The following is a 15,290-nucleotide window of genomic DNA, read 5'->3' as shown; positions in this document are numbered from 1 at the left end:
TCGCAGCCCGATTCGTAACCACTACGCTACCAGAGCTCCTTATATATATATATATATATATATATACACACACACACACATATATATACATACATATATATGGAGTCCTGGTGTGGCGCTGTGGGTTAATGCACTAGACTATAAAGTCGGTTTGGACCACAAGATTGGTGGTTCAAGTTCACCAGCTACTCCTTGGAAACCCTCTACAGGGTCACAATCGACTCAACGGCACTTACCAACAACAATATATATATATTGTTTTGGAAGAAGTATACACAGAATGCTCCTTAGAAGGAAGATAGAAGGGACCTCATGAGCTTTGTGGGAGGGGCCAGTCCCTGGAGGATGTCATGCTACAAAAGAGCAAGACTCCGCAGTGAGATGGACTGACACACAGACCGCAACAATGCACTCAAATATTAACAGTGACTGTGAGGATGGGGTAGAAGGACTGGGCAGTGTCTCCTCATGTCGTACATGAGACTGAACAGACTTAATGGCACCAAACAGTAACACATGTGTGTGTGTGTGTGTGTGTGTGTGTGTGTGTGTGCGCGCGCTTAACCCATTGATGTTTGGGGTCAATCCAACTCATGGTGATCATACATATATACCTGAGGGTTTATACCTGGCTGATGCCAAACCCCGGAGACCAGGAACGCCCCCTCAGCCCACCTGGACGGGGAACAGCGTGGCCTGCATAGCTGCATCCTCCTCTGCGTAGGCCAAAATCGTCCTCAGTGATCTTCTCAGATGCTCCTCGTTAAAGTCTTGTGCTTTGCCCACCAACGAGGCCAGCGACATGGTCACTTGCATCTTCACTCTTGCAAAGTTCTGCACCAGGAAAGAAAGGGCACCGAGCTGCTCGATAAGAGGAGACTGAAGAGCCCAACACCCAGGCCCCCCGACTGGCCCCCTCGTTTCCTATCCTCGCACTGGCTGTGAGCTGCACGCTGCACTGGGCTCAGCTTCCTGTCTGTGGCTTGTGCTCCGGCAGAAACCCGGCCAGTACAGCCCTCTACGCTTTCCTTTACCCTTGGGCTGTCTCCACGCCAGAAGGCTGGAGTATTCCGACAGGGTCTGGCCACAGGATTTATCCTTTCCTGCCAAGATTCCTCTTGGAGTTTTATTTAAACTCTGTGAGAAATGGCATGTCCAAGGAAAGGGTTTCTGAAATGTTAGAGTTAGACCGGCAGCCGCTGCCATCCTTCTTTAGTTCTGGGGCCCTGGAAATATGCGGTTCTCCCCTAAGGCAATTGTCCTAAGGACTTTCAAGTGGTCACTCCTGATGTAGTCCGAGGACCCTGCCTTTCTTTCAGGAGTAAACTGGCCTTTTCCTATCATGTAAGCCTGTTCCTGAGCATAACATGCACAGAAACTCCTGAAGGACAGACCCACATTTAGACAGTGGAGAATGAAGGATGAGTATAAGCAAACATGCTGAACACCGAAGTCTGCTAAGCTGGGGTGGAAATGTAGACCTAGCAGCTACCAATCATTGAAAATTCTCTCCCACTGGCTACTCTGCTAAGAATGTCTGAGATTCTTAGCCCATCTGCTCTATTTCCCTCCATAGATGCACATACCCATTTCCTAGTGAAACAGACTGACGAAAACCACCGGCCAATTCAAACCAAGAATGCTCTCCACCTGGACGCTCAACCGTTTCTGTAAGCACTAAATCTCCCCTCACGGTAGAGGTCTTGCACTACTATCTCTGTGCCCCCTCTCCCCACGGGCTGGGTTCTCACACTGATGGCTCCAAAGCTGAACCTCATGAGCATGTAGAGGGTGGCACAGGCTTGGCTCCGGGTGACATCCATGCTGCTGCCGCAATGTTGCAGCATTCGCTGACACAGGTCCGCGCACTGTTCCACCTCCTCCTCAAACAGCAAGTCCCCGAACTAGGAGAGACATAGGGTCGCTGAGCCACCGCTTGGCACCTCCACCTGCATGTGGGTGGTGCCAGGAGCCTGGTGAAACACACTGATGTCTGCGTGGGCAAGCAGAGAGCCCAGGACGCTTAACACATTATTCCATACGTGTCAGAAGCCATGGAGCCGGCCCACGATTTAATCACGCACAGCAAAGGTGCGAGCAATGGGGTGACTCCAACTCTTGGAGACCCATGTGTGTCAGAGTACAACTGTGCTCCATAGGGTTTTTTTTGTTTTTTTGTTTTTTTTTAAGGTTTTTATTGTGGATTGAGTGAAAGTTTTCAGGGCACATCATCGGTTTCACATTCAAATATTCATATACCTTGTTTCATTACATTGATTATAATCCCCTCCTCATACCATCAGTTAACAGAGTTTCTCTATATCCTCTTTAGCTTTTTTGGGGGTAAAAACTTTGCCTTTTTGGAATTTACAGTCTCGGCTTTTAGGGAAGGTTTTTACATTTATCTGTGGGTATCCAGGGCTCATGTATGGAATTACTAACCAGCATAACTGAATAATCAGATAAGGGACATTTTGCTATGTCTGCTAGGTGGCTAAAGTCTGATCCTCAGAGCCTATGGTTTGGACGGTCAGCAACGCTTGTGCTCACAGGGACTTGAACTCCTCCATAGGGTTTTAAGTAGCTGAGTTTTTGGGAAGTGAATGGCCAGGCATCTCTAGGTGGACTCGAAGCTCCACTCATTGCAGCCGAGCACGACATTAAGGGCTGCATTGTTAACAACATTGCTAGTCAGGGCTTTCTGCTGAGGTACCTCTCGGTGGACTCGAACCTCCAAAGTTGTCAGTGTTTTGTTTAGTGGCCGAACATCAGCAGTACTGCCAGTCAGGCTGCCTTTGCTGGTGGGGCCACAGCTCCTAAGGGTCAGTCCTTAGTTTTTGGGGTCTCCTGAAAATTACTGGTGATTAGAGAGTTACCTTAATGGTGGAGATGAATGTAAAAGGTCCTGTGGTCCCGTGTACAAGGCACCCAGTGAGACTGAGGAAAGAGGGAGGGTAATCCCCCCGGGGCCCATTTCACCTGAGAAGAGTCTATGTTCTTTCGGTCATGGGAAGTTTCTCTCTAAACTTCCTGCCATTTTCTGACAGGATATTTCCAAAGACTTACTAACAAGGGTCACGTGCCTGGCTTTCCTCGTGCTTGTTGTGGGCTGGGGGGGTTGATTCTGACTCACAGTGACCCTGCAGAGTGGAACTGCCCATAGTCCCAAGATGGTCCATCTCTCTGGAAGCTGACTGCATGTCTTCCTCGTGCAGAGCGGCTGGTCCGTTCAAACCACCCAGTGTCATTGGTTAGCATCCTAGTGCTGATCCAGTTATGCCCCAGGATTCCTTCCCCTAACAACAGAACCCAAAGCCCACCGATGCCAGCTCATGGCGACCCTCCACGGCAGCAGCGGGGATCCTTTTTTATGTCAAAATTTATAGCATTGTTCACGGGCCATACATAATTATCAATTTAAAAATTAGTCTGCTTGATGATGCATGGAGGGCATTGTAACCATGGCAATGAAATGATATACGAAAGATTGAATGTAAAACTAATGTTCTCCCATGTAAATTATCACATAACTCACAATAAAACATTAAAAAAAAAATTAGCCTGCTATATTTGGGCTGCTAATTCACGGGAGAAAGATGAGGCTTTCTACTCCCGTAAAGATTTACAGCCTCGGGAACCCTGTTCAGAGTCACTATGGGTCGGATCCGACTCGATGGCACTTAACAACAACAACAACGTCAAGGTCAGCTGTTCGAAACTACCAGTTGTTCCATGGGAGAAAGATGAGGCTTTCTGCTCCTGTAAAGATTTATGACCTCGGAAACCCTGAACAGGGTCGCTATGAGTTGGAACTGTCTCCACAGCACATAACAACAACAACATATTTGGCCAAAAGTCCTAGTGTGGCATTGTGGGTTAATGCACCAGACTGCAAAGCCATTTGAACTGCATGGTTGGCAGTTCAAGCTCACCAGCTGCTACTCGGAAACCCTATACAGGGTCGCTGTGGAATTGACACAACGGAACTTAACAACAACAACAAATATTTGGTCAAACATTTAATGAACTCACCCCTAAGGTGATGGTGTGGCGCTGTGGGTTAATGTGCTGGACTGTAAAGTTGGCTTGAACTGCAAGGCCAAGTGCTTCAAGCTCACCAGCTGTTCCTTGGAAACCCTACACAGGGTTGCTATGGGTCGAACTGATTCGAAGGCACTTAACAACAATGTGATGGCTGGACTTGCGGTTGTCTCCGCAGGGCCAGACCAAATGATTTTAAGGCCTGCAGGCCAGATGTTCTCCACCCCTTCTCTAGACGAATCCTACTGGCAATGAAGAGCCAGAAAACAAAGTCCTGTATTTACCTTGGCAATGAGAGCACGGAGCGTGGCGAAGCAGTGGGTCAGGTAGGTGGTGCTCTGATCGCAGCTCAGCGAATTCACCAGGACCCTGAGAACACCTCCCAGCAGGCTGTCTTTCCAATCCAGTGCTGAGCTGGCCTGAAGGGTGGAAGAAGGGCATCTCTGAACCCTGCCCTGCAGCCGAGACACCTCTGCTGAGCCCCATCGCTCAGTCCCATCTCAGCACCCATCAACGGTGAGAGCCAAAGGCATACAAGGGCCTTCAAAGCGCTCACGGGAAAATTCCACTGCCTTTTCATTACATTTTTCCACAAACATTTTGAAGCACACTTGTAGTTCCATACGGCGTTGTTCCCAAACTCCCAACTGATCTGGGATGCATACCTAAATCTGGGCTTGTAAACTTAGTTACATACTACCAGGCACCCATCTAGGGCTACATCCTTTAGAATGTTCTTTTCCCCAAGACAAGACAGAACTTTCCTCTTCAAATACACAATTGTGGGCTTCCTGGTATAATAGGGACAGCTTGGTGACAATAGTATTTCTAAATCAAGCTTATTATTAGCTACTGAAACACACAGAAAACCATTGCTATCCAACTGATTCTGACTGACAGTGATTCCATGCGTTACAGACTAGAACTGGACTCCAGAATTTTCTTGGCTGTAATCTTTAAGGAAGCACATCTCCAGGCCTTTCTTCCTCTTCAGCACTGCTGGGTGGATTTGAACCACCAACCTTATGATTATCAGTCAAGCCCTTACCCTTAGTACTATTCAGAGTCCTCTTATCTAGAATAAGACTGAAAACCATCATGGACAATGGTAAGGGTCAGCTCTCTTCAAAAATTGTGAATGTATTTTAAAGACTTGTGTTGGGTCGATAGCTCTCAAAAGGGTGTCACATAAAGACATAGTCTACGTGCTGGCAAAGGAGCTCTGGTAGCATAGTGGTTTTGAATCGGGTTGCTAATCTCACAGTCAGCAGTTCGAAACTACCAGCTGCTCCACGGGAGAAAGATGAGGCTTTCTGCTCCCGTAAAGATTTACAGCCTCGGAAACCTTGTACAGGGTCGCTATGAGTCAGAACCGACTCCACAGTGTGTAACAACTAACTACCAACCAATGTGCTGACAAGCATGTAAATGAGCAAAGGTCTCAAAGATTTCCCATTTTTGGTCTTTCTCTTTTAGGTAACATTTGCTTTGATTTTTGTCAGCTTTCAAGTTGGATAAGGAAGGTTGCGTAGTGTTGCAACAGTATTTTTTCTAGTCCTAAAAATCATTAAGAGATATATTTCAAAAAATGATTTCTCAGTGGAAACATTTTCACATCGGACATGATTATTAAGTTCCAAAGGGCTTGTTTTTCAGTAGAACTAAAAACCGAGTCTTGCCTAGACTTGGGAGTTTCGGACAACGTCCTCTTAGAAGGTGGAGGTGTCACTGAACAGCCCCTGGAGAGGCTGCTTTTCTCAGGCAAATACATGGCACTCGTGCCTCCCTTCCTGCTGTGTGCCTGAAGCAGACATCATTAATCAAACTTAGCACTCTCTCTCTTATCCCAGCCCAGTCATAACCTTAGCTCCCAAACCAGGCAGGATTGATGGCTGCATCGTTCAACTGGAGTTGACTCATAGGAAGAAACTATTTGCCTTCCTTATTTGAGACCCTGAACCGTAAGCCCACCACCCACATAAATAAATTTGGTACATTTATCCACCAGGGCCCATGAAACCTCTCCTCAGGAAAAGCAACTCAAAGAAACCAGAAAAATGTTTGGCATCTCTGGAATTTATAAGACAGGTAAGATCATAAACAGCAAAGTTCCCAACTTTGTTAAAAAAAAAAAATTGGGGGTGGGGAGGAATCAAGTTTTTTTCTTTCAGAGTTCTGCAAGAAGGGTTCCTTATCCAATTCCCATAGACGTGGTCTTGTTGCGCGCACCAGGTGCACCCTGCCCTCACCTGGATAATGTTCTCTTGTATGTCCAGGATAATTAGATTCGCTTCTGTAGCCAAGTTACCGCTGACCAAGGCCTCCTGGTCCAGCTCTGCCTTTGTTCTAAGAAGCAAAAACAGGTCAAAGTCTAGCACATACCAAACTTGGACATATTCCGACGAGGGCAATCTGTGCACTCAAGCGTAAAGAAATCTCCAGAAGAGCCGGCCAACCTTGAATCAGAACAAAGCACCAGCCACTAGTGTCCACGGGATGCTGGGTGTTTCATGCAAGTGGCTTTTCTATTGGAAACAAGGTTTGGTAAACTCTCTGGGTACCCCCCATCCACACTATGACTAATACTGAAGACAACCACACGCACAAGAATGGGCAGAGAAGCAATGCGTGATTACTGTTAGCAATCGGGGGGACAATCAGACTGCTGACTAGGACCACTAAGTGCTTCAAGGGCGTGAGAACAATCGAGCGAGTGTGCAATCTCGGGCAGGCGGAGAGAGTGAGGCTGGGTGCCAGCGAATTTGGCAGACATCAATGCTGATGAAGGAACTGGGGCAGGTGTGTGACTGCCTAAGGACCCCCTGGGACTACAGAGTCTAGCACCGCCTCTTATTATTTCTGTGTATTGGCTAAGGTGCCCTGGTGGCACTGTAGGATAAGCACTGGACTGCTAACCACGAGTTCGGCGGTTCAAACCCACCAGTTGCTTCAATGAGACTTTCTGTTCCTGTCAAGATCGACAGCCTGGGATCTTGGAGGCGCTATCCAGGGTCGCTGTGAGTCAGCATCTACTCCATGGCAGTGAATTTGGCTGTTTGTTTGTTTGTTTCTGCATTGTCTGTTTCCCTTCCCAGTGGGGATCATCGTGCTGGACATCACTGGACATGGTCACCGTGAGTGTGGAGTAGCACTGCGCTCCATCAGATTTTTCTGACTATAATCTTTACCAAAGTAGGTCACTAGTTCTTTTTCCCACTGGGTTCACTCAAACCTCCAAGCTTTTGGTTAGCAGCTAAGCAAACACCTTAACATTCACATTGTCCAGGGGCCCACCCAGGAAACTAACCCTTGCCACCCAGTCTGTTCCAACTCGTGGTATCTTCCTGTGTTACTAAACAGAACTGGGCTCTGTAGGTCTTGGCTGTAATCTTTACAGATGCAGATTGCCAGATCTTTCTTCTGAGGTACCATTTGGTGAGTTTGAACCTCCAACCTTTTGGTTAGTAGCCAAGGACTCCCAGTGTTCACTAAGCCCCCCAAAATCAAACCTTGCAGTAGTAGAGTCCATTTGAACTCAGAGTGACCCTGCAGAACAGAGGAGTGGGGCCCACCGGGCTTCCAAGGCCATCTCTTTACAGAAGCAGATTGCCACATCGCTCTCCCATGGAGTCAAGGGTGGTTTCAAACCATCGACTTCTGGGTAAGCAGCTGAGCGCTTAGCCACTGCACAGTCGGGGCCCCTTCATTGCCCACTCTGGAATGGAAAATTGCCTGACGCTGTTTCTCAGTTAGGTTTCATTGGACTGAATCACTGTTCGATGTGCCATCTTCATAAAATCCACTGTTATTGCTAAGTATCATCGAGTTGGTTCCGATCCACAGCGACCCTGTATAGGGTTTCCAAGGAGGGAATCTGGCTGGTGAATTTGAAGTACTGACCCTGTGGTTCAAACCGACCTTGTGGTTGAGTGTTTACCCTCTAGTGCCACACCAGGATTCCATAAAGCCCACCAGAGACTGAGAAGGAACATTGTGCATCCCGGACAGGGAGAGCAGGTGTGAAGAGCTGACCTGCCTGAGACCCACCAGTGGCCGCGGTGTGGCCACAAGATCTGGGACCCCCTGTATCATCAGCTCAAAAGTTGGGAGCCAGGACTGTTGCTCAGTGGTTCTCAAGTCCCCTCCACCCGATGGGGTGCTGCTGGCTCAGGACCAACACTTAGGACCAGCCCTTTGGACCTGAATTGTTCTGCTGGCTCCTCGACATTCTTCAAAGCTAGTGTTTGTAGTGAAGCCAGTGAAATCTGGAAGGTTATTTTTTAAATGAATTTACTGGTAGGTCAGAGGAGCCCTGGGACATAAGTGAAGATTCCTTTTCTGGGCAAGTTTATCACCATGGTTCATGGAGGAGCTGGGAATCAGAATGCCTTATCCCTTAGATGATCTGGGGCCCCCTGAGATGAACTACGTGGACACAGATAGCGGTGTTTTATTTTCCTCTCCCTGGAAGGATGTTGTTGTTTCAGTAACGTAAGTAGCCTGGGAGAGGGGCTCGAGGTAAACGTAGCGCGAAGTTGAGGAGACTCTTACTTGTCTAGCTTCTCGTTAGCTTGTCGCCAGTGAGTCTGTCCTTTCTTCCATCTCAAGTTCTCACTGAGGCCAGGGAATCGGTCATTCCCTGGGAGTTAGGCAAAGCACGAGAGGAATTCGATTAGTGCGCAGTTCTCCCAGATAACCCCCAGAAGTTCCCTGACTCGCCCTTCCCCGGACTAGAGGCCCATGCTGAGAGGGTGTGCTTTTTGATGGATGAGCTCTGCCTCCCCGGAATACTGGGGGCCCATTTCCCCTGAGGTGCTGGGCTCCTTCCTGAGGTACTGGAAAGTATGAGGTACTAGGTTGCAAGAGGGTGCCTCTCCAGCCCTGACGATGCCAAGCTCCCTCCACGCTCCTTGCCACTGTGTTCCACACATGACATGGGACAAAGTGTCGGTCTGTTTAAGTTGGAGCTCACCGGATGAGGCTGAAGGGACCTGAACATTCCCTTCTCTCCCCAGTTCAGCTGTTTTCAGATCACTCCTGGTGGACAGGGACACGCTGAGATCATATGGGGGATACCACCCCCACACACAGTGCTCCTGAATGACTCAGCAGGTGACCATGAAACCAGAACAATCCACTTTCTTGGCCGTGTTCTAGGCTTTCCAGTTGCCATCACATGACGCCAACTCAGAGCACACCTGTGCTCATAGGGGCCTTCACTGGTTAAGTTTGGGGAAGCAGATCACCAGGTCTTTCTTCCAAGGTGCCTCTGAGTAGACCCACACCTCTAGCCTTATGGTGAGCAGTTGAGTACACCCCCTATTTGCCCCCTAGGACTCACCATCCAGCAACACTGACCCAAGCCCCCAGGGGGCGCAGCCCTGATGGAGACAACTCCACTTCAACTCACACTCTTCTTGGGCACTGACCACCTGAGTTAGAAGATGCCATCCGGGGCATTCCTAGGCTGACTGTCTGCACATTACTCACTGAATCCTAGAACCCACAGTGTCTCTGATGTGCCCAGAACTGTCTCAAGAAAGGGAGGGTGCCTACTTACACAGGGGTCTCCCACAAAGTGCTCAAAGCTCTACACAGAACACCCCACCATCCCCCTGATCCTCATCCCTGAAGTCCCAACCCCCACCCCACACACCTGTAGTCCTACTCGCCCCCCCCACCTAGACCCCTTCACCCTCCCTCGAAGCCCTGGCCACTACCCACAAACCTGAAGCCCCACCTCCACACACACCTAAGTCCCCCTGCCCACCCCTCCCCAGACTGCTGCTGTCCTACCCACACACCTGGAGTCCCATCTCACACCTGAAGCCCAGTGCCCCACTTCCACACACCTGGACTCCAGTAGCCCACCTCCACACACCTGGACCCCCACCCCCAAAGTACACCTGAAGTCCAGTACTCAGCTCCCACATCTGGAGCCCCCCAGAGCCCCACTCCGACATTCCCACACCTGGAGTCCCATCCTCACAGATATACCTGAAGCCTTGACTCCCACTCCCACACCTGGAATCCAATTCCCCGCCCACACACACCTGGAGCCCGGCATCTCCGCATCATCTCTCCTCGGGCCCCTTCCCCACGCAGCAATGCCTCCTCCAGGCGGGCCTTGACATCCCTGGACTTCTGCAGGACCTGCGTGCTGACCCTGTCTGAGCTCTGCTTCCCCTGGACAGGCAAGAGGAGGAGGACATCATTTGGGACAAAAGGTCCGTCCACAGAAAGGGTCCCCAAACAGATCTCTCCACTTAGCCGTGGCCCAAGACTCCACACGCTGCAGGGACGGTGCTTTAGGGGGCATCCTGGGAACCCAATCCTCCTAACCCAAATGGTGACCCTGTTGAAACACATGCTTTGAATGAGCAGCACATTAAGTGTTTGCGATGGAAATCATTGGGGTTGGATAGACTCCACTGTCGGCGGAGTGACCGTATCCATCATGCCAACAGATGTGGATTTGAGCACAGAAATAAACATAGGAACCATGTTTTCATGGCCCCAACAGAGGAGCCGCCGTGCCCCATGTACCTTGTATTCAAAGCATGAGACACAGATGAAAAGCAGGTCTAGAATCCTGTTCAGCTGCATAGAAGGCAAGTCGGCAATCCACTTCTGGATAAGGTGCTGCTCTGCGTTTTTCATGATCCACAGGAAGCAAATCATGAGGTTTCGGGTCGTGTCGGCACTCAGCAAGTTACACTGTTTGTAGGGCTGGGAAGGAGGCACACTGGACTTTAGGGGCGAGCAATAGAAACACGGGAAGCTTGAGGGCGTTAGTCTCTTAGGACCTGGGTCTCTCCTGTGGGTTCTTTTTCTAGAAATGGCTTCCCTAGGAACTGGAAGCCAGTCTTCTACTTCTTTGTAATAGACACACATGGAGAAACCTAATTCAATCAACACTTAGAGATAACTGCATGTAAAATGCGTCTGCCTCTGTTTTCCTGCTTTAGTACTGAGTGCTCATTTTCCAATGATGAGTTCACTTTCTGCTCCTCAAATCCACACACACGGCCCTCCTGGCTGCAGCCTGGGGTCCCGCGGCCTAGCTAACATACATACGCTGGTCTGTGCTGGACACTGTGAGAGCCTGAGGGCCGTGTTAGCTTTGGATGCAGGGAGAGAGGGGGCCATGAGCTCACTCCAACGAGGGGCTGTTGTAAGAAGGAATGAAGTCTTTCAATGTGTTATGACTTTGCTGGGAATATGTCCCGGCAGGTGAGCTCTGGGTTTGCAATTTCTCCCTCAGAGGCAAATAGTGTCAAAGAGAAAAATGGAGAGTGGAGGTCTCCCCTTCATTTTAAGAGTTTTCTTCCCCAGGAAACCGAATATTCACTTTACAGGAACCCCTGGCCCAAATGAATCCAACAGTGGCTTTCCTTACACCCAAAGTGGTCAACTCTTTCTTTTTTGTTTAGAGCTGGACTTGCTAAATTTGAAACTCAAAAGATATGGCTGAATGGAGGGTCTGAGACCAGCTTGTGTCCCAAGACCCGTTGGTCTCAGTGAGAGCGGATGGGCGGGGTTCAATCAGTCAGATTGGCCAATGGTTGAGTTTCTCTCACTTTCCCTCCTCTTCTCTTTAGAAGGAGCCTGGTGGGGCTGCAGGTTAAGTGCTGGAGTGCTACCCATAAGGTCGGCAGTTTGAACCCACCAACCGCTGGGCAGGTGACAGATGAGGCTGTCTGCTCCCGTAAAGATTCGTGGTTGTTGTTGCTGTTATGTGCTGTCGACTCAGTAGTGACTCATAGCAACTCCGTACAGGGTTTCTGAGCCTAGGAATCGTTGTGAGAGCAGACAGTCTCATCGTTCTCCCAATGGGTGGCTGGTGGGCTCGAACCGCTGACCTTGTGGTTCACAGTCCAGTGCTTATCCTACAGAGCCACCATGCTCCCTTTAAAGCTTCTTAAAAGATCTAAAATTAAACCTTAGTTTAAACTATTAAACCTTAGTCAGAAGGATATAATTTTGATTGTACCAGATAAATCCTTTTCAAGGAATTTTTAAACACAGTCTCTGGAACCCTAAGAGTGCTGGTGCGGCGCTGTGGGTTAATACGCCAGACTGCAAAGCCATTTGAACTGCAAGTTTGGTGGTTCAAGCTTACCAGCTGCTCCTTGGAAACCCTATACAGGGTCACTATGGGTTGGAACTGACTCGACGGCACAAAACAACAACAGCTGGAACCCTAGAATGGGTCACTGGGGGGTCAGAATCCTGATGGCTGTGGGGTGGGTCTTCTCTTTGTACCTAGCTTACTTCGAGCCATTTCCTTTTTCTGGAATCAAAATGGTTTCCCTCTATCGTAACTGCTCAGAATAAAGCTCATCTTCAAATGTGGCTGAGTTTTGGTTCCTTTAAACAACAACAATGTGAAAAGCCTATAGTTCCTCAAGCAATTACCTTTGTAAGTGCCATCAAGTTGGTTCCGAATCACAGACACCTGTCAGCACGGGGCGTGTCTTAAGCCAATCTCCACTGAACTGTTGAATTCCGTAAAGATTTACAGCCTGGGAAACCCTGTACAGGGTCGCTATGAGTCGGAACCGACCCCACGGCACATCAGCACCACCACCACCACTGAGGCAGGCAGGAATGTGAGGGCGAGATGCCATGTGAAGATCTTCAAGGAACACCAAGAAGAGGCTTCAAGAAGCTAGTGTTGGATGAAGGTTTTTCCCAGAGCTGACAGAGAGGGCCCTGAATTCTAGTCCACTGAACTGGGGGAAAAAAAATACATTTTTACATGTTGTTGTTGTTGTTAAGTACCATTGAGTTAGTTCTGATTCATAGCGATGCTGTATAGGGTTTCCAAGGAGCAGCTGATGGGTTTGAACTGCTGACCCTGTGGTTCAAACCGACCTTGTGGTCCAGTGCTTAGCCTCCAGTGCCGAGGCCGTCCACTTGTATAGCACCTCTGAAAGCTAGGAAGGAGCTCTCGAGGCATTGTGGGTAAATGCTTGCCGGTTAACTAAGAGATCGGCAGCTCGAACCCAACAGCCTCTCTCTCTGAGGAAGAAAGATGTGGCCGTCTGCTTCTGAAAAGATGGCATCTTTGGAAACCCTGTGCGGCCGCTCCACTCTGGTCTACAGGCTCACTCAGAGTTGGAATGAAGTCAAGAGTAACATGGTTTAGGAAACCAAGACAACTGGCTTTCCCTGGATGGTGGTGGTGTGCCGTGGAGTCGGGTCCGACTCATAGCAACTCTGTATAGGGTTTCTGAGGCTGAAAATCTTTATGAGAGCAGAAAGTCTCATCTTTTTCCATCTTTCTCCTGTGGAATGACTGGTAGTTTTGAACTGCTGACCTTGAGGTTAGCAGTCCAACTGGTAACCACAACGCTACCAGAGCTCCTTTTCCCAGATAAACCAAGTCAAATTCTCCACAGATATGGAGCCATGCTCATCTTGATGATGAGCCAATCAGAGTTCATGAAAGGACAGAGCTAAGTCTCACTTGAGGGTTTATGAACGAACCTTCAAAGCAAGGCCTGGGGCAGGACTAAACTGGCCTCCCCAGATCTAAATTAAATTCCACTTTAAGTCAAATTGTAGCTTGGCCTAAAATCTCCACTTCTGTTGCTCTGAAGAGACAATTCGACTTCTTGTAAAAGTTTAACTGGTGGGAGTCCCGGTGTGGTGCTGTAGGATAAGCACTGGACCACAAAGTCTTTGAATGGCAAGGCAAGCTCAGCGATTCAAACTCACCAGTTGCTCCTCAGAAACCCTATACAGGGTCCCTATGAGTCTGAACTGACTCGATGACACTTAACAACAACCACCATCCTGAAGGAGCAAGGGTCAGGAGTTCTGCTGGGGCGAGGAATCATTTGTTAAAACACGTTTGCTGAGGGTGGATGGGTGGCCTTGGTCAGTAAGTCCCAGGAGGTTAGGATATAGGAACATTAATGTTAAGGTGCACTGAGCTCATCTGTCTCCCATGGAGTGGCTGGTGGGTTCGAACTTCCGACCTTGCAGTTAGCAGTCTAACACTTCACTCACTATGCCCCCAGGGCTCCTTAGTTTGTGTGATGTTGTGTGTGTTTTTGCCATTCTTGTCATTTAGTTCTGATTCGTGGAAGTCCCATGTAGAACTGATACAGGGTTTTCAAGGCTGTAACCTTTTGGAACTAGATTGCCAGTCCTTTCTTCCAAGGTACTTCTGGCTGGGCTCAGATAGCTAACCTTTAAGGTAGGAGTTGAGTCCTTACCTATTTGTGCCACCCATGGACTTCCAACAACAAAATATCTCCTGGGGGAGAGGAGATGGGGAGCCGGAACAGTGTGCATCAACATACCAAAGAAGTAAGGATTGTCCCACTGGTCTTCAGATTAAAGTGATTGCCAGCAATAGCCAGGGCCACATTCTGGTGAATGGTACTTCCTCCTTCTTGCTCTTCATCCGAGATGCTGGAGCGATTTTTGCCACCCCGGGCATCTGCCGCTGCGATGGAGACAAAGTGATGATGTTGAGCCTGAGACCACACTGCCTGCCCTGGAACCAGTAAATCCCAGTTGCCGCTTCTTTATTTATGTCTTTGTTCATTCCTGTGAGTTGATTCTAACCCCGGTTCCTGGCACCTGCGTGTGTGCGGAGAACGGCTCTTCCATAAGCTTTCAAGGCAAACTTTCTGAAGCTCATCGCTAGACCGTCTTCTATGAGCCATCAGTCCCACCTAAGGGCTCAACTTAGACCCTGAGACTCAGTCACACAATCAGCACAACCATTGTAAGCCTGAGGTTGGGCACTGCTTCCTCTATTCAAATACCAGGTCAATTTACGAAAGAGACGCAATGTCTACAATGCCATTGTTCAAATTGCCAAGACAAGAGCTTTTAAAAGAGTTCATAAAACTTTCCTGTTGACTAAGATACACTCGATAGCACTTAACAACAACAACAACAAGTTGTTGGGTTGTTTACCTTCCCCATATATTTTAATCAGGACCAAATAGTAAGGACTCTAAAATTACAAAGTTAACTAAGTGCCTTATGAAATCACAAGCTACACAGTTGCAAATTCAATAAGTTGACTGCCAAACTGTTGGGAGTGAATATAAATTTATGTATCTATACAACATAGATTTAGCTGTATCTATGTATGGTTTGTGGTTATGTGCCATGTATGAAGAATCTGTACATGGACCTAGAGGCAGTTGTTCGAACAGAACATGGGAACATTGGATGGTTTAAAATTAAGAAAGGTGTGCTACAAGGTTGTATTCTTTCACCAT

The 15,290-nt window shown here is 48.5% G+C and overlaps 1 protein-coding gene across 2 annotated transcripts in view; it reads right to left on the bottom strand.

Moving 5' to 3' along the window:
* The window catches only part of DOCK8 (dedicator of cytokinesis 8), a 170,155-nt gene that overhangs the window by 36,094 nt on the left and 118,771 nt on the right, over nt 1-15,290 (bottom strand). For both annotated transcript variants that reach the window (XM_006863731.1, XM_006863730.1), the window contains 8 exons: nt 14,355-14,500; nt 10,588-10,770; nt 10,095-10,227; nt 8,593-8,680; nt 6,291-6,387; nt 4,326-4,460; nt 1,752-1,904; nt 676-834 (listed from right to left, as the gene is read on the bottom strand). In XM_006863731.1, coding sequence (XP_006863793.1) covers nt 676-834; nt 1,752-1,904; nt 4,326-4,460; nt 6,291-6,387; nt 8,593-8,680; nt 10,095-10,227; nt 10,588-10,770; nt 14,355-14,500 — 1,094 coding nt within the window. The remainder of the gene's footprint in view (nt 1-675; nt 835-1,751; nt 1,905-4,325; nt 4,461-6,290; nt 6,388-8,592; nt 8,681-10,094; nt 10,228-10,587; nt 10,771-14,354; nt 14,501-15,290) is intronic.

The sequence above is a fragment of the Chrysochloris asiatica genome, unplaced genomic scaffold, assembly GCF_000296735.1.
Source record: "Chrysochloris asiatica unplaced genomic scaffold, ChrAsi1.0 scaffold00056, whole genome shotgun sequence".
In the NCBI taxonomy this organism is placed as follows: Eukaryota; Metazoa; Chordata; class Mammalia; order Afrosoricida; family Chrysochloridae; genus Chrysochloris; species Chrysochloris asiatica.
This window is presented reverse-complemented; position numbering and strand designations above follow the sequence as displayed.